The sequence below is a fragment of the Periophthalmus magnuspinnatus genome, chromosome 3 (genome assembly GCF_009829125.3).
Source record: "Periophthalmus magnuspinnatus isolate fPerMag1 chromosome 3, fPerMag1.2.pri, whole genome shotgun sequence".
In the NCBI taxonomy this organism is placed as follows: domain Eukaryota; kingdom Metazoa; phylum Chordata; class Actinopteri; order Gobiiformes; family Gobiidae; genus Periophthalmus; species Periophthalmus magnuspinnatus.
In genome coordinates, this window is record NC_047128.1 from 6,095,191 (window position 1) to 6,114,563 (window position 19,373).

General features: G+C 37.6%; 1 protein-coding gene across 1 annotated transcript in view; it reads right to left on the minus strand.

Moving 5' to 3' along the window:
- Positions 1 to 6,055: 6,055 nt before the first annotated feature.
- LOC117388003 (protein diaphanous homolog 3-like) overlaps positions 6,056 to 19,373 on the minus strand; it is a 182,279-nt gene continuing 168,961 nt past the window's right edge. Inside the window, 1 exon segment of the mRNA XM_055229379.1 lies at positions 6,056 to 6,807. Within this exon segment, the coding sequence (XP_055085354.1) occupies positions 6,455 to 6,807 (353 nt within the window). The 3' untranslated portion in view covers positions 6,056 to 6,454.

The window sequence follows — 19,373 nt, forward strand, 5'->3', positions numbered from 1 at the left end:
CACTTCCCAAAACATACACCATAGAAAAAAAATCCTCCAGCTAATGTAGCTAAACTCAAAAACTGACAATGACATTGAAAGATGGGTCAAATGCAGAACAATAAAGTGCCTTAACTTTAACTGTCTAGGAAAAATGTATTCTATATGAAAGATGTTATAAATGCACTTATAACCAAACAAGACTTGATTTGAGAATTACTTGCCTTTAGTTTATGCCAACTGCCTCATCTAATTTTGATAAAGAACAAACAGACTCTCCCACAATAACCCCATAACCTGTATTCCACTTTCCACATCTAATCTATTATGTTGATGCTAGCAGGAACAGAATGATCTGAATTTGTAAAACCACAGTGTAATGTCGTGTTCCTCCCTCCTGTGTGATCATGACCTGGAGCGTCTTTCCTTTCGTGTTGCTGTCACCGTGCTGCGCCTGTGTGTTTTCGGCAAAGCTTCTGCCAGAACAGGTGAGATCACAGAGAGCGATGACAAACCGAGGCCCGAGGAGCAGGAAGCAGCTCTGTGCTGCTAGCTCGCTACTTCTGCTCTGCATGTGCTCAAAAGGTGTCCGCACATCACAACTCCTACTCCAGCTGAGGAAGAGAAGGGTGAGAACAATTAGGGGGGAATTAGGAAAAGAATAATATTTTAAATTAACTAAGTGTTGCTGGGAAAAATATTGTTGGGCAGATAACATAAGATCGCTTTATTTCATTTTCAGATTGTTTAGCTTTGTCTCTTTTATATTTTATGAATAAATACATAACAACAAGCATGTCAGTCTTGCATAAAACAATAAAATATAAAATGAGGTAAAAAAAAAAAAAAAAATGCATTTTGGATTCATATACTAACACTGGGTTTTTGTCAGGCCAATGTTCCCAAAATCATGAGATGGAGTGAGATGGAGGACTAAGAAGCTCCCAAATTTCATTAAAAGTATCAAATTGAGTTTCTTCTTCTGCAGTATATTGTCTTATATAGTTTTGTTCAGAATGAACTTGGGAGTGCGATTGGTGGAAGGTAACCAAGTAAAAGTAGTACTGTACAGCAGTGGTCCCCAACCACCGGGCCGTGGACCGGTACCGGTCCGTGGATCAATTGGTACCGGGCCACCGGCTGTCCAAGAAATAATTAATTATTTCCGTTGTATTTATTATCTGAGTCTGAACAATCGTTTATTTTGACAAATCTTTTATTTTGAAAAATGACCGGATTCTCTCGGTTACATTTCCGTCACTTGAGCGCCGACAACTTAACCACTTAGCGTTCCGACGGCCCGCCCGCGACGAGACTGGATATAAAGATCCGCGCGTAAAATTACGCGCGCGTATTGCGTAATTTTACGCAGCAGTTTTGCGTTTCAAACATGACGAAACGGACAAAACAAAGGAAGTGCGCGACCGAGGACACTGTGGATGTTTGTACAAGTTAAACTAGAGGCATCTCGGACCCGGAGCGGTTCGTGAAGATCTCATGGTGGACTCGGGAGCAGAGGACCTTATGTTTTGATGGACTGGATGTTCCTGATCGTGGTTTGTAAATATATATTTATTTTGACCCATACCACTTGTTTTGACTGTATTTTATATACAAATATACATTTTATATTGTGTTTTGATATGATATATAAATGTACAGTAATAGAGCAGCTGGGTGTACAGATACAGATTCCTCTCAGTGTGAGCTTTCAGTAGAGCCCTTGTTGATGTCTGTGGGTTGAAACATTCAAAAGTTATTGCACTTTTTCCAAACGTTCTCCAAATGTCTTCCTTTGGATAGGTTTGGAGAGGCCTGGACTTATGATAAAATGATTGTAAAACTCTAATTTTTATAGGTATTGACCTCAAATTTGAAATGTAAGTGGTCAACAATCTTGTCAGTTGAGATATAGTGTATTTTTGGCCCCAGCTCCCTACTGCAGCTTTCTACACCTTCATTTTCACAAAAGATTTTTGGCGAGGATGTGAAAAAATTTGTTTTAATGTGTGTTCCAAAGTGTATAAATGCTCAGCAGACAAACTTACAGTGATTCTGACCCCCCCAGACATATATTCAGTTTGTTGTCTACGCTTCATCTATGTGTTTACGTATGTGTTAGGTAACTGTTGATTATACATGTTGCAGTTCACTTGTTTGACCGGTAGATAGTGCTGTTGTGTTTGTAATACCTGTAATAAAATGTACTTGACTCCTTTTCTTTTATACATTTCATATTTAATTTCCCCTCATTAATTTCCCCTTCATTTATTAGACCATAAAGGTGATAATTTTTATTGGAACAATGCTGTAAATGTTTATTTTATCATAAGTCGAGTTTAAGGTGAAAACCTCTTTCTGTTTTTCGGTTCAGGTTTTTACGCTAATGTAAAGTCTTACCCAGCAACACTATTTAAGAAACAATTGAAAAGTAAGTAGGTTTTGGTTCACCGGTTTGTTTACTAGAAGGCCAAAGTGGTATGTATATTTTCCATGTGTTCATATGCAGATTTGTGTGTATATGTAATATGAGCCAGAGCTTATGTTATATTTTATGTACTTGCTAGTTCTACGGTGTGAACTGTGATGGTGAAGTAAGACCACAGTAAACAGTGAAAAGAACTCGTGTTTTTGGACAAGTCGGCATATGTTACATTAGCGTAGCGTATCTGATTAACTGTTAATATCTTATGTAAACATACCAGACAGTTTGTTGTCTGTTACGTTAGCGTGCTGTACTGCTATTCAGCCTGTTGTTTTCTATTTTATTGTTATTATTATAACTTGCCTTTAAAGATAAAATGGCTGTTCTTGGTCTCGGATTTTGTCAACAAATTTCCCCAAAAATGCAACTTATAATGCAACTTATATATGTTTTTTTCTTCAATATTATGCATTGTCCGGAAAATGTGGTACATATAATAATTCATGATAGGAATATTATCACTCCATTTGTATTTATTTCAAAAAATATTCTTCGACCACTTGACCACTACTGCATGTGATTAAATGCTACTACTATTACTCAGCTGCCTCTAATTTCATCACTCCTGAGTTAGTCTATGTCTGCTAATAAATTACCCATTAAACTTTGTTTTTTTTTCACAAATACCAACTGTTGATCCCATTTGCACTTTTTATTTACATCCGATACAAATCCTACGACACATTTCCAACTTCATCTCCAATCAAAGAGGTCTAGATTGCAATCTGCCACACAATATGTTTCTCAGCACTTTATTAGCGGCATAGATAAACCTCATGGCTGGAACACAGGGCTCTGAGTAATGAAGGCTCCCTCGGCATAACAAGACTGTAGCCTCCTTATGCTCGCGCTCTCCTCTCAATTTGCACCACGTACGAGTTTAGACGGTCATTTTACTGATTTCTTTTCAAAGACAGAGGCTCTCACAGTTGCTGGAACAAAGTCTAATCACTTTTTGGATCTTGAAGACATGCAGCCAATTAACAAAATATATTGTTGAAGCTTATGCAGAGCCAGGATCCTATTTCAAGACAGGCAAGACATTCCACTAGCCTTTATCAAATGTAATAAAACAATTAGAAAGTTCTCTTGGTGTTAGAAAAATCATTTCACGTTGTACTGAAATTCTTTTTGGAACGTTTGGTGACACTTTCGTAGGAGTGTTGCGACCTTAATCTTCTTAAAATCCGTTCTGCATTCTAATTTTGTTGTTTGTAAGATCATGCCAGAAAACACTGTACTAGGCAAAGGAGAACACCCACACGGTTAATCTTACAGATCAAAATAATATTGATGGATTTTGGAGGCACAAAAATGTATACTACTATTTACTATTTTAGTGGGCTGACATTTAAAAACATGGCTCTAAACAAAGCAAAGCAAAAGCATAAGATACACTCATAATAAAGGCAAATAATAGTGCTGTCAATAAATACTGATGTTGCCGTGGTAACCTGGAAGAGGAAATAGTAAAACACTAAATAAAACATGGCAACATTATGTTCAAAAATAGCATATGTATTCTATGTAATAACATATGTGTATTCTATGTAATTACATATGCATTTGGCTGCAATTTCAAGCTACAAAAGAAGAAACCTATTACAAAATTTATTGCGGTAGTCCTAAGTATAAATAGACAAAGAAGTTTTTTCCAGTAAGGTGAATGCAAAGGGTCAATGAAAGGGTCAAAATGAGCCTGCTGTGTGATGTGTTTTTATAGTCCATGAACCAGGACGCTGGTGCATTTAGCATGCCTGTTGTTGTTAATGGTGACGTGATAGCAAAACAACAACACGTAACAGTGTTTGGGCCGCAGCAAGTAGTGTAAATTGAAATAAGTCTGCCTGTCATGTTATTAAGACAGTAAAAATCAAGTACCTTTAAGTGAATGAAGTGTAGAGAATGTGGTGAAAGTCCAGGTAGGGTTACATTTCAAACTGGTGATAGTCATCCATTTACAAGCTGACAGGTGACCGCGCACAGACCTCATCATCAGATAGCAGATTAAATGGCCTCTCGTCTCTGCTTCTGTCTCAGTTCTGGTGCCATCTGCGAAGTACAAGTCTACAAACCCCCCTTGTGAATTAAACTGACATTTGAAAAGTACAGTAGATGTCATGTTAAGGGTGGTTTTGATGTGCTGGTTAATTTGAATAAAGGGGCGATAAAAGTTCACACCTCTTAAGAGCTTTTTTGATTTTTTTTAAACCACATTTGCATGGTAAAAAGTATAAAACTAATTCATGAAATTAATTAACCATTAGCCTCTCAAGACACTCAAAAGTCGATGGAGGTAAGCTACTAGTGTAGCCACAGCTGCCCTGAGACATACTGACAAAAGTGAGACTAAGGACACAACTGCAGTTTTTGCCTCTGGTGCCCCACTGTGGCACCTGGTATGCCGAGTGGTCTCCTATCCAAGTACTAACCAGGCCCACCTTTATTAGCTCCTGAGACATATTGAGATCAGGCTTTGACAAGCCGGTATGGCACAAATATTTATAAATGATTGCATGATAAACATATCACTTGTTATTGTTCCTCTGCCACATCCCCTTCCATTCCAGTCCATAGTGGACTGGGTCACCATGATGCCTGTCTCCTATGAAACCATCTGCGGGTGATGAGCCCAGAGGAGGGTGGACCCACCAAAAGAGGGTATGTCCACAGGAGGGTGGGGCCACAGGATGGAGGGACCACAGGAGGGTGCAACCATTGTCCATTCACACTGAGCCCGGCTGGGCTTGTGGGCTAAGGAAGAGAAGAGGGGCTGGGGCGAAGTCAACTCAGACTCCTGACTCCGCCCCAGGATAAAGAGGAAGAAAACAAATGGATAGATGCTCATTGTCTTTAATCATGACTTAAACAATGCTAAAAAAGACACAAAAGAATGTTTTGTTTTATTGTTTTATTATAAATGCAAACTATAAAAGTAATATAATTTCAATAGTTTTCTCTATAAAATGCCTCAACAGGTTACATTGTTTTTTGGTAATAATGATCATTAAGTGTTACTGACTAAATATACTCTATTTGGACATGTTACAGTTACTTAGTTTTACCATCAAGAATTGATATAAGTTGCATTTAAGACTTGCTTTTTAGAAAATACAATAAAAAAAACAAAATGCCAACAAAGGACAGAAAGACATTAAGAAATAAGAAAGTACATGTAAAGTAGATTCATATATTAGAAATAATATGGACGGCTAATACATTTAATTTGCATATTTTAAAATGCAATCAAAGTGCTTCTGCACATTCCTTTTTAGAGAAAATGGCTACGCATAGGTTATACTGCATATAACAATATGACAAAAGCTGCTAACTAATGTTAATGAGTATTTGCCCTTAAAAAGTACTTTGACCATTTGAGTGTACCATTTACAAAGAATTGCATTACATTCATTTTTTTTAAGTACATAAAGCTTTCGGTACCCATTGCTTTCGTTATCAAAGGCCTTGGTACTGGTACTTGTCTATATGAAAATGTAATTGGCTTTTCTGGAATTCTCCTCAGTATGTACAAAGCCAAGTTACAGGTCAGATTTGTGGAGACCAAAAAACAACAACAAATAAGTAACTGTAAATGAATGCAAAATAGAGAAGTTTAAAGCCATATTGTGGAATATTCTGGGCAAAGCAATAATAATATCTCCATGGAGAAAAGCAGGTGGTGGACTCCACACCACAAAAATTACATAGTGCACTGTTTATAAAGGTTTTAAAGGTTTGCCCATAAATTGAATACTATATTTAATACATTTCTGAAAATATGTAGCAATATGGTATGTCAGATATTGTTAAGCATCAAGGTTTCATCAGGACAAATGACACTGATGTAGTAGGTGTTTCTATGTAAGTAATTTTAATTGAGATGGAAAAGGTGTTTTTCACTTATCAAATGTATACAAAAATTTTTCAAAATTTATGAGCCAAAGCCTATTATTTTCAGTGTAAACAAGCAAATATTTGGTTTGTTTATTCTCACAGAGCCCTGAGTCTTGCCAGCAGTGCCTCCACATCTGTGTCTCCGTTGCTGACCGTCATGGCAGGTGTTGTTTGAATTACCGCTGGCTCTATCTGCACCTGTCTCTCTCTCTCCCCCCCTTTGATCACCTCTCTGTCGATCGCCCGCTCCCTGTCCGGCCCGAAACAGCTGCTGTGGCCGGGGGTGTGTTTGTTCCTCCGCCCTGCCTCGGCCTTGGATCGTCCCGTAGATGGATGGCCCTCAGTCTCGTTATGAGCCTCCTTGAAAGGGGCAGTAGCTCTCAGCGCCTCAGGTCCTGCATTGATATTCTGCCGGGAGCGAGACCTTTGCAGCGGCACTTTGTTGTTTTCTGAGTGAGAAAAACAGGGAAACAAAAGCAGTGAGCACAATTGAGGATAACACCAGAAGAGCCGACTGGAAAACGTAAACAGGAGGGACTTATTAACAGGAAACAAACAAGAGTGTTAATCAAATCACATAAGTCATGACTGCAGGGGGGAGCAAACTGACACATATAACAGCTCATTTGAAGAGGTTTAATCAAGCACAGAAGCAACCAGAATATGAAACTATGGTTATAAATTAAATAATCTGGTCTAATGCATCTCTTTTGAGCTACATGTCTGTACGAAATGTTCTTCTCAAATAGAAAAATAAACCAAGTGGATAATGTGCAGTAGGGTTGCTAAACTATGGTGCAAAGGCATCTTTTTGTGTTGGTGTTGCGCTGGTAATATATTTTGAGTCAACAGTGAATCCTAGACCATTGCAAGTACAGCATTAGTGCTATGTCAGATTAAAGAGGCTATATCCGATTTCTTTCCCCATAGCTCAGTATAGATATATTGTATAAGTAACTCTTGAGAACAAAATGAGACCGCTGTGTTGTCTGCATCTAAAAGTTTTATTATAAGAATCAGTAAGTGCACTGTGAGCATGCTAGTTGTTGTTAGCTTCACTATGTCAACAAAACTCGACTCTGGCCTAACAAAGCTGTGAAATCTACTTATTGCAGTTGAATATGTTAAAAACAGAGCCAGTTTATTTTTATTACAATCAGGCCTGTCACGATAACACATTCTGAAGTAAAATAGCTGATAAACTATAATATTAAAACAATTCAAGCCACTGACTTGATGACTCTACAGCAATATTCTGAATGTACAGTATGATTGAAAAAAACATGAGTTGCAATGAATACATGGCAGAATTAAACACTTGTAGTTAGTTTGAATCTATAATGAGTCAGAAGCAGCTCAGATATGATCAGAGTACACAGAAATAATACAAACTGAAGTAACTGAAGAAGCGCCTTGGATGAGCAGCGGAACATTTTCACTCCTACAACTTTTGATTTGACACTCCTAAAAGATTTTAATTTTTCTTTTACTATGGATCATACCTGGACCACTGAGGGATTACACTGGCTACACAAAAATAACAAAAATATCTCCACTAGTACAAAGAAAGAGCACCCACGATAAATACAGACCCCAAAAATGATTGTTCCAGCTTTGATTTATTGAATGATTATCGTAACAGTCCTAAATCAGGTACAACGCCTTTAAATGAATTTAAATGAATGTAGAGTTAATAGTTGTCATGGTGCATGTGCTCGGTCACAGTTTCAACTTGTATCTCAGTAGTTGCATGGATGGATCACACATCAAGTGCGGCAGCAAGTAGAGCAAAGACATAAAAAGCGCAAACAAGAACGTTAATCAAATTACATGAGTCATTACATGGGAGGAGAAAGGCCAATGAAGCCGGCACACATGCAAAGCACATCCGAAGTGATTGGCTCACGAAGAGGCCACCATCACAGGAAGCATGTACAGACTGCAAGATAAGGACACATCCAGAGCCGCAGACAGTGGCACGCCGCCAGCCCAATATGATGAAATGGATATGCCTGATCAACCACAACAGAAACTCAATAAGGCCGCACATCCCGCGCTTTCCTAACCCCCCCCCCCCCCCCTCCCCTCCCCTCATCATACTTCCTCCTGCCTAGTCATCCCGCCACCCTCTCCATTTCAATTTGAATCAATCCAAATAATTTACCCATTAGAGAGTTAAGTTCTGTTGCAGCCTGAATGCCAATGTAAATAACATGAATAAGAGTAACATTTGTTTGTGGTTTAATATACGTAATGCAGAAGACTGGGCAGATTCATCGTATATATTAACTGTAAAATAACTAATTTAATAAACAGAAACAGAATGAAGTCAAAGTGGCTGAACTAGGCTGGACTAAGAGTAGAAGCTAAAAGACAATAACTAACATAACTTATGCTAAAAATAACAATAGTACAGTGGGTTAAAAAAAAGTAATTTGTTGAGCTGTGTCTGCCACAAAAAGATACTGAATTTTTTTTTTTTTCAGTATTAGTGGTGATTAGGGAGCAAAGTGCAGCATTGCATGAGAATGTGTTACTGTCTTCTTAACTACAGCGTATTTGGACATTTATTTTAAAGTAGAAAAAAGCATGCAAAGGGACCACAAGAACTATGGAGTTACATCACATTAGGCAAAACACATTTCTGTATCCCATTCTAAAACACAAAATCGGAAATAATCTTTGCTCAAATCCGTTTCGTAATGATGATGATGTTTTGCAATTTTGTTTGGTAATTTTAGTCTTAGTAAAAGTCAAATGCATTTTTATAAATATTTAGCCAACATTCATCTGATACACTTTGACAGTTAGTTTGGCTTTTTGATTTCTTGTACACTCCGAGTGCATAGCTTATACAGTGTACTCAGGTAAATGTAGCCCAAGTACATGATTTGATTTGAGAGTTTCATTCAGCTGATGCCCACCTTAGCTTTAAACACAGGGGCTCACAGAGATGAACGGGGGGACAGAGCAGCGGCCCCGATCCGCCCTGCGTTCTGCATTATAATCCCTCTGAGTGGATCGCAGACTTCATCATCAGTATGTGTGCGCTGGAAGCCACGGCCCAATCCATATTCATGTGACCTTGAGCGCTGATGCTGAGAGGAGTGGCGCGAGAAAGACACCGACCGACGCTGCATTTAAAGTTTCCAGAGAACCAAAAAAATATTGAGAGAAAAAAATGGAGCTGGAAGAACACAACGGTGCAGAACAGTACGACCCGCTCCGTCAGCCAATAGGTAATGAGTTTGGAGCGTGGCCAGTCAGTCATGACAGTGTGTTTTATGGGCTGCGCTGACAAATGACAAGGAACGTCCCTGAATGCAACCTCTGACAAATAAATAAGGATAAAAGCGGGAAAGAGGAGATGGAACAGGCTGCAGATTAAAGTAAAGAAATAGTGCAGTCGTTGGATCACACATGAATGAAATGACTGATGGAAAAAAAAACGTAACTGGCTTCAGAGTGAGACCAATTTGGGTGCACATGCAGATAAAGTTTTGCCTGGTGTGACAAAACATTTTTTCTTGGAAGGGCCGGTGCATCGGACAGATCCTCATCACATCCCTTTCTCATGTGTCCTCTCTCCTCATAAACGCAGATTAAATAATATAAAACAAAGTTAAATGATTGTTTTAATTGACAAAAAAAAAAAAAAAAAAAAAAAGCATTAATGTAAAGCTAAAGCCAGTCCGAGTCGTTGAGGTCATGCTGAGGTCGCGCTTACGTCATGCTGAGGTCACGCTCTGGTTATCAGAACATTATGCACCACAGAGCTCATAAGTTTGGCTTTTAAAAAAAATCAATTTGTGAACTGTATTTACTTTTAAAGAGAAGCATCAACCCTGCAGATCCCCCACAGTGTGTTCACTTAGTTTAATGAGGCTGCCGATGTACAGGTGAAAAAGAAAATAAAGCAGATGTGAGCGATATGTCAAAAAAAAAGTACTTCAAAATGTTCTTTTCACCAGATCACAATTTCAATTTTATTATGAATAATGTAAACTTTGTATGTTTACATCATTCATAAATATGCTTAGATGTAAATATGTTATGAAGGTACTATTTTTTTTTTTTTTTTTATAATGTAAATTAAATGTAAATTTTATTTTCACTGGGGGTTTAGTTGATAAAGACACTGTACTTATTTCCTTTATGCTAGCTTGATATTTTATATTTTATTTAAGCTTTCTTAACATTATTTTTGATAGCTATCCTTCTGCTGCTTGGCTGCATGTCTGCAACAAATGTAATTTCCCCTTGGGGATGAATTCTGATTTGAAGTCACCTGTCGATCTGTGGCTGACTAATAAGAGAAGAGGGTGGGGAAAAATATCTTTGTTTGAGCACACAGGTGCGTTCAAGTGAAAATTTGTGAATTGTGATATGTTGACTTGACAAAAACTCCTTTTTTTTCTCTTCTGAGGTGATGTTGTGCAAATGTCTTTAATGAAATAGCTCAATATTAATTAAGATTAGAATTTAATTAAATCAATACATTTATTTTTTTTTACAAATGCAAAACATAAACGTTTTAGGGCCACAAAAGTGATCTTTTAATTGCAGCAATTTTGGAGAATATGTTGCATAGGGCCACCATGACGCTAGAAAGAGCTCTTTACTGTATGGTCTATCTGAAGACTAGATTTAGGGAAAGAAAACGACATATCACACAGAGCAGCACTTGTTAGGCAAACTAAAGGATTGGGGGATGAAATGAGTACACTGTGTCGCCGTGCAGCTTCTGACTGATCATTTACGGCGGAGTCTCCGCTCATTATCCCTCCCTACTCGGCTTTCTCTTTTCTCTTAGTACAGCCTCAATCGTAAAAAAAAAAAAAAGCTGACAATTATTCCCCACCAAAGACAAGACCAGGCCTTACACCCTGGTCTTGTCCTCCTCTCTTCTAAAAACCTGTCATCTGCCCCCACACCCGCTACACCAGCCACAATCAGCAGCAAGAACCACAAATCTCACTTTGGAGTACGCTCAGAAAATTGCCATGGGAGAAGAAACATATTTTGTTTGTGTGACTCTATAGGAAAATGGCTACTTGATAATATTTGAACTGAAACAAGGCAGATAACATTATGTATTCCTGAACTCCGCCCCAAACAATGAACAATGAAAAAGACCCAAGGCTGATCATTGACTTGCAACGATTGTATCACAATTAGTCAAATTTAATTAATCAAACATCCCTGGTCTGGAATAATAAATAAATAAATAAATAAATATATATATATATATATATATATATATATATATATATATATATATATATATATATATATATATATATATATATATATATATATATATATATATATATATATATATTTATTTTTCGGTCACAGTGGTTTTGAATATTGATTTTCATTTTGTTGCTCGTTTTCATAGAACAAACCCCATTTTGAATTAGTATGGATCAAAATTACAAAATTACCAAACAGGTATTAGAAGATGATAATAAAAGTTGAGAAATGTTGTTTGTAATTTTCAGCTTCATGCATTACAAATGTACAATAGTTTTCTTTACTTAACCAGGATAGCTTCATAACATGTCCATGAACCAAGTATGTTCTGTGTGCGCATAGACTGTATATATAAATGGACATTGCTAACCAAATAGCACCACATTCCAAATAGGAAACGACATGGCTCCCATAGACTCTGGCTCCAATTCACTTTACATTAGAAATCTGTTGCTGCTGTCAGGCTAATCATTGTGGTCCGCTCTACATTATCCTAGTATTTTTATTTCGTTATTGTGTCCGTAACTCAAGATATGAACATTAATAACAGACAAATCAGGCACCCTCTTTCTCCAAGGTCACTGCCCCAAGCGTTAGCAACAGGTTTGATTGACAGTGTTGCTTAGCACCTGCCCCCTGCTAAACCAGCAATGCAGGCAAGAATGGGCGTTACCTTCAACAGTTTTACTCTAGATTGGCTCTTTGGCTGCTATGGTATTCGTGGTCAGAATTCCAAATATGGAACACAGCTCTAAATTCACCCTATAACTGCTAGCCTCGATGAGCTTCATTTGCCTGGAGCTGTACACTATGGGTGACATCACACTCCCTTAGTCCACTTCTTCTTTACAGTCTATGTGTGTGCTGAAAGATCAATATAAATATTATACAGGGTTCATTCAAAACTTACTACCTGAGTCCTTTTTCTTGTTGTGCTCGCCTGTATAACCTTTCTCTTGATGTTTCTGCTTTCTGCTTTTATATAAAAAAGTGAATCCAAACTTTAAAACTTTCAAGTGATTAAATGAATGTATTCCAGGCAAAACTGACTATAGGACCAGGGGTCACAATGTGAGATCAGTCTGAAGTCAATGGAAGGGCATCCAGATACACCCTATGACTAATCAATATGGAAAACGCTGCACACTTGGAAGCAGATAATATCTTTGCAACAACAAATCTCCTCTTTATATTACATACACACAGAGTAATCGCCTGTAACTTTTATACAGAGAAGGGTATTTTCCTTAAAAATGTGTATAGCTTTTGTTGAACTTGGCTTTGTGGTTCACTCATCTATCCAAATCCAGCATTTCCAAACACTCCATTTAAAGCGCATGCCCTTGAAAACATAATAGCTACTACTTCTGTTATAGCTTTTGCCCCATAAAGCTTATATCCTTTGCGTTGTTTTTTGCTTAAAGTTACGAGTTGACGCCGTTGTTGTGGGAGTTGTTTTCCCAAAGTTGACCTCTTTGAACATTGCATTTATTTATCACACGATCACATAATCTTGTCCTTTTGAGATTTTCATAGCTATAAATCATAAGCAGCATGCAAGTTGGCGTAATACTGTTTTTGAGAACCAAAGCATCTTCTGTTTGAACATAATGCATTTGTATGTAAAACAAGGATAAGTGGTGGATGTGTTTTTATTACAATGCTCCTGTGAAGGTCACAGTGGTGAATGAGATTATGGGCAAAAATAATGATACTTTTGATAGTGTGAAATGAATAGCTTAAATTAAATGTATGTATAGGAGGCTATTTTGCATTTTAAAAGCTCCCATGAGTTCAGTTTAGTCCATTAAAAATACACCTTTCTCTACCCAATACCGCTCATTCGCGCCAGATTTGTCTTTAAAGTAAAAACAAAAACAATTTATCCGACTCGCTAATTAAAGGTCCTATATTACACAAAATTGGCTCTTGTGAGCTTTAATCCATGCTAGAATGCTGTTACCTCTTCAAAAACATACCTGCAGTTTTGTTTTGTTTTACTCACACATGTTTGAGTAACCTTTTATTATTAGTCTATCTACATTGCTAAAGCTCAAAATGCTCTCTGAAACGTCATGAAAAGGTAGTTTTGAAGTTAACAGGTACCTTTTACCTTTAGTTCAGTAGAGATTGGCAATTCTAGGGCTGAAATAGTCCAAATGATCCTGATGAAGGTGTATGGAGGTTAGAGACACAGTAGAGCACTTCCTGTATTACCACATGACATCACAAGGTGAAACAGAGTGCTTTCTGTTTGAGAGAACAACTCAGCCTAAATTTGCAAAGTTTGGGTTTTAAACACGTATGAATGAAACAAAACACAACTCCCTATGAGGAAACAACATTATAACAGATCAGAAAATCACACAAATGGGTCCTTTAAAGTTAAATATGTAGAAAAGGTATGAATGCAACAATAGACTCCACGGTGGAAGAGCATCAAGTATAGCTGAGTGACATGTATGCCGATAAAAATCTAATTGATGTTATCCTGTTCATACTATACGTCATTTTAAACTTCTCCCATTTAAACTGCAGTCAAAGGAAAGAGGGATTTAGAGTGTCAAAATTCAATGAGACTGAATGAAGGGGAGAGACAATGGAAAAGCCCATCGGACAATTGGCAAGAAAAAACCCATACTTACAGAGGCTTGATTAATATATGCTGTCCCATTCAAGTAAATAAACTAACAAAATAAAAACAAAACTAAAATGGAGGAGGAAGAAAAATGTATGTTATATTATCTACTGGCCCGGTCCTGTTTATGTATTTATTTTTTGCATGATATTATGAAATCCTGTCTGGGGTTTTCCATTTGCAAATATTTTAGAAGTAAATATCACATTTCCCATATAGGATTGTTTGCTCCATTTAAATGTGCTACTTTGACAGACTCAGATGAGCTTCTTACTCATCCCCTGCCTGCGCCCGTCTTCTCTGCCGTTGAAGTTTTGAAGAAGTTAGCAGGCATGCCGTGCTGGGGACGAATCCGCACAGCATAGAGGAACCCACTCAAGTCTGGACCAGTGCACCAGTTCCCCTTGTTCTCCTTCTTTTCCTCTCACTGGTGAAGCATCTCAGGTTGCCATTGTCATGGTGACAATTAACTCATCCACAAAAAGTGATGAATTAAAAGCACAACGCAGTCAAGCATGAAGGAAAAAGCTGGAGATTTCAAATGTGTCAAGATGTACAAAATACTACTGGGCTAAAATAGCAGCATATCACAGCCGCTATGTGTCTGTCCTTTACTTAGATACTAGTTGAGATGGGGAAAGAAAAACAGCCATGAAAGAGGCAGCAGTGAAAAAAAAAAATCTCTCCTAGATCTCATGAGCAGATTTGCCATCAAATGTGACTAAAGTATAACAGATGCCTACCAGCTACAAGGGAAATTGGTTTGGGGTAGCGACACAAAAAGGAATATCTCTAAACAGACTGAAATCATAACTTTTGATTTGGAGACAAGTCAGGTAGACTGACATGATCTGCCTGAAAAGTTACAGTTACATGGACTTTAAAGAAGAAATACATGCACACAGTCACATTTTTAAGACCTATTGTGCTTGTGTCTGTGCTATAGCTATAATCTATGACACCTGTGATCGTTATGTTATAATTTACACATTTTAAACTGCAATATTCAAAAACGACTTGATAAAGGAAACAAGTCTCTGATAGATAACTGCAGATCCTGCTAGCGAGCAGCAGATTTGAATTTAAGAACATTTTAATTTGAGAAAGTACTGAGCAGTGGGTGTGTACTGTACTTATACAAATCACTCCAAATATAACTATAACATGGTTAAAAGCTTTGCAAAATATGTCTACACTAAGCCTGTGTTTTTTATTAAGAGCTTTGTTATGACCCAAACATAATTATCTAGGAGCGGCAAATACTTTTTGACATCTAAAATGAAGATAACACTGTATATATAGTTTTTTTTTTTTTTTTTTTTTTTTTTTTTACCTTTACGCTTTGTGTAAACAACTATAGTATTTGCAAAATATCTGCATAAATATTTATTTTACCTGGTTAATGGGACTTCTGCTCCTGAACCTCTACACTGTACGAAATCACTTTGATCTTTACGCAGGACTGTAAGCTGTCACCTGTAAGGTGTGAGAGGTGTTTGTTTTTAACATAGGTCATGCTTGAGAAGAGATGCTCACATACGTATGTGGATCCGAAGATCAACAGGACTCCAAATGCATATTTCTTCATATTTATGTAGGTGTCGGGGATGGAAAGTCAATAAATACACGGTGTTTTGGCGGCTATACCAGCTTCATACACTTCAATTAAATACTTTCCCAAGCCAGGCAGAGCCGCTGTATAAGGATGAAAGAGACCCCTAGTCTATAACATTACAATGAAGCGAACGTTAAGTTGAAGTCTGGTTTAATCTCTTCTTTCTATTTAGACTGATCCACTAGTTTAGACCAGTTAACTCCGAAGTAGACAGGTTAGTTTAACTTCCTTGAAAAAAATTGTTCTAGTGGTGATTCTGAACTTTGGCCCTGGTTAAGAACTGGGTTTAAGGTTTATTTTTATTTCTTAAACTTTGCCTTCTACACAAAAAGCTACATTTCTTTCTGAAGCTGGTACATGGTGGAAAAACACTGTGAAACAGTATGGCATAAACATTGATTCTGTGGTTTTGCAAAACAATAAAAACCATACCAAACCGACGGGAATGTTGGAAAATATCATCATGACTTTGAGCCGCAGTAGATTGCAAATTGTCTGATAGAATGGCATTTTGTGGTGATATAAAAAGCATGGAAAAAAGTGTTTTTAATCTGCAAATAGCTACGCTGAGGAATTCACATTTTCCTCTTGTCAGATCATTTGGTCCATTTGCATTTGCCACTTCAAATACAGATGCAGATGAGCATTCGCCTCTCATCTCTCACTCCCCTCTTCCCCCCTCTTTCCTTCGCTCTTATGAAGTTGCCAGTATTTGATCACTTTAAGAAGAGAGCAGTCAGGCAGCCGCGCACAAATATACAGGCAGTGTGAAGTGACTTTTTCCCTTTCGGCGCAGTGACTGGCACAACAAGTCAGAAGTTAGCGAGATCAAACGCACACTTCCACACATGCCATAAATCACAACATAGCTAGCCCCACTTGGCAGTTTACTGAAGGTTTTGTCTATTAGCGACTGTTTGGCCTCCGTTTTAAGCGTTTACAAGCAGAAATGACAGGGGAGTGAAAATGCAAGATTAACTGCACACTGGAGACTTCCCTTTTTAAACTTTAAACGAGATTTTGATCCCCCCAAAGATAGCTACTGAACTGGAACAACCTCAACCAGCTCTGGCAGAGATTGTATGGATTTATTCAGCACCTTAGCGGAGTATAAAATGGTTTATAAATCATTAATCATGTGGTTATAGCCATCTGAAAAGGCCTTGTGGCATGTTAGATTTCAAAGAGTGAAGTCTTACTGTACAACATGGAGCTAGAGCTGTATACAGCAAAGCAGCATAAATAGTGCTGACATGACAAGTTGAAATTCAAAGGCCATGGATTTCAGAAAAAAAATAGCCTAGTTGCCATAGCAATTGATTAATAATTCAAAACAAAATATGTCCTCTTTTGATTGGTGAGAAGTCCTCATCATGGCATAAAATCAAGAGGGTGAAACATTAATTTGTAACATAAGAACTAAAGAATGCACATCAAAACAAAATAAGATCTTTTGTAAGGTGAAAGTCCTCAAAATGGCACCCATAACAAGAATGACATATAACTGAACTCCATGTGATGAACAGAAAGGCCTAGGATAGGTTGTCACTTATACACCCTGTTCAATACATTCTCAGTGGGGCTCCTCCATATTGTATTTTAAAAATATATGTTGACTCGGTCTGCTTGTTATCTTGCTTGTGCACATTAGCAAAGCTGTAATTAAAGATCATTTCCTGGCATCACACCAAACTTTAAAAGATTGGCCCCTCGTGTTAAATAAAATGTATCTTGAAAACACTTGGAGGTGAAAGGCAAAAGCAGGACAAGAGAGTAAAACTTTTCCAAACTATTTGATTTGTGATTTGAAACAACACAAAATGAAGCGTAGCAGTGCTGAAGGAGAGGGGGAGAAAATGGGAGAGGTGTGTAAATGGGATTGTTGAGAAAGTACTATAACTATCTGCAGTGGATAATGTGCAAACCACTAGTGTTAAAAGTAAGTGAAGCCTGCCCTACCCTAATGCATAACAAAATGTTTTCTTTTGTTGAACTGTAATTTGGCCTCCACTTCTCTCCCACATTTAACAACCTCAAAAGAACGAGTCAGTGGAAGGCTTTCAGGAGAGAAGAGTGAGAAGCTGTGACTGGAATAAACAAACCACCCCAAGAAATAAAACAAAACAATGATATCAATAACAAAATAATTAACTGTAACATCCTTGAAAGCAGGTATCTTATCTTGACAAGGATGCCGCCAGTTTACCAGAGACACTCGGACACACAAAGCTTAAACCTAATTTTGGAAAAGCAATCTTTTATTTATTTGTTTTTTTTTTTACTTGTGCCAAAATGGCTACGCAACACTGCCAAATTCTACCTGTATCACCTATAAAGAAAATCAAATTGGAGAACAAAGTAAAGAGCAGTGGGTATATTATGGTGGGAGTGAAAATGGGGCTAGACTGTGCTGTGATGTTTTGAATGCAGGAGTATAAAGATATAACTTCGAGAAGGTAAATGAGATGGCAAAACAATTCAAAGTTTTTAAAAGTTGATTTTGCACAAAAGGGTTACATTCAAGAAGTATGGACCTCAGCTAAGCATTGGTCCAAATGCATTTTCATATTCATCCATCCCACTATGTTAACTACTAACCCACCAACTTTGTGAGAAAATGTACCAAAAATAAAAACTGTAAACTCAACAACACTTTCACACATTTAACTACACCTCAACATGGCACCACCAGATCAATTTATGACTAATTTGTTTTTTAAAGAAACTGCTATGGCCCAGATAACAGCTTGGTTCAAGGAAGAGAGGGGCCAGTACTTTGACATTTATAGGTCACCCTCTCTGACTCACAAACAAATACTTGCAAATTTTCTCAACATGGACATGATGTACAAAGACCAAGCCTCGTACATTATATTAAGACATATGGAGATTGCATCATGTAAAATTATTCCGAAATGCTAATAAGGTGATGATGACACAGTCGTGACTCACAGTTTGGGTTGTTTGGGTGGGCTATTAAAATCAACGATGTCTACAGCGATGCGATAGATAAAGGGACTGAGCTCATCTCTGCAGTCTGATGAACCAAGGCTACTGTGAGCTGCAGCCGAGCGTGGCATTACGTTAACACGCCTTAGTGAGCCAAACAATGCTTCAAAAGGACAGCTGGTTTTGCTGCCACTAGTCCTCCTCTGCGTCCCAAGTTCAAAGTGACATATTAAGATCATGTATTCAATCACTTGGATTCAAAGGTGAATGTTGCATGTGGTAGAGCAAACTCCCAAACATATATTTAGAATAAAATGAAAACAAATACATAAATCTGTCAAAATTACTCATCAGGCTTTACCCAGTTGTAAAGCTACTCAAGTGTGTCTACTACTACAACGCGTATGCACCAACTGCTACTACTGCCATTACTGCTGCTAATATCCAATTCCTTTTTTACTACCACTACTAAAACTACTACTTAAAGCAGACCTATTATGCAAAATTGACTTTTTAGGGCTTTTAACCATGTTATAGTTGTTTCCCTTCACCATTGT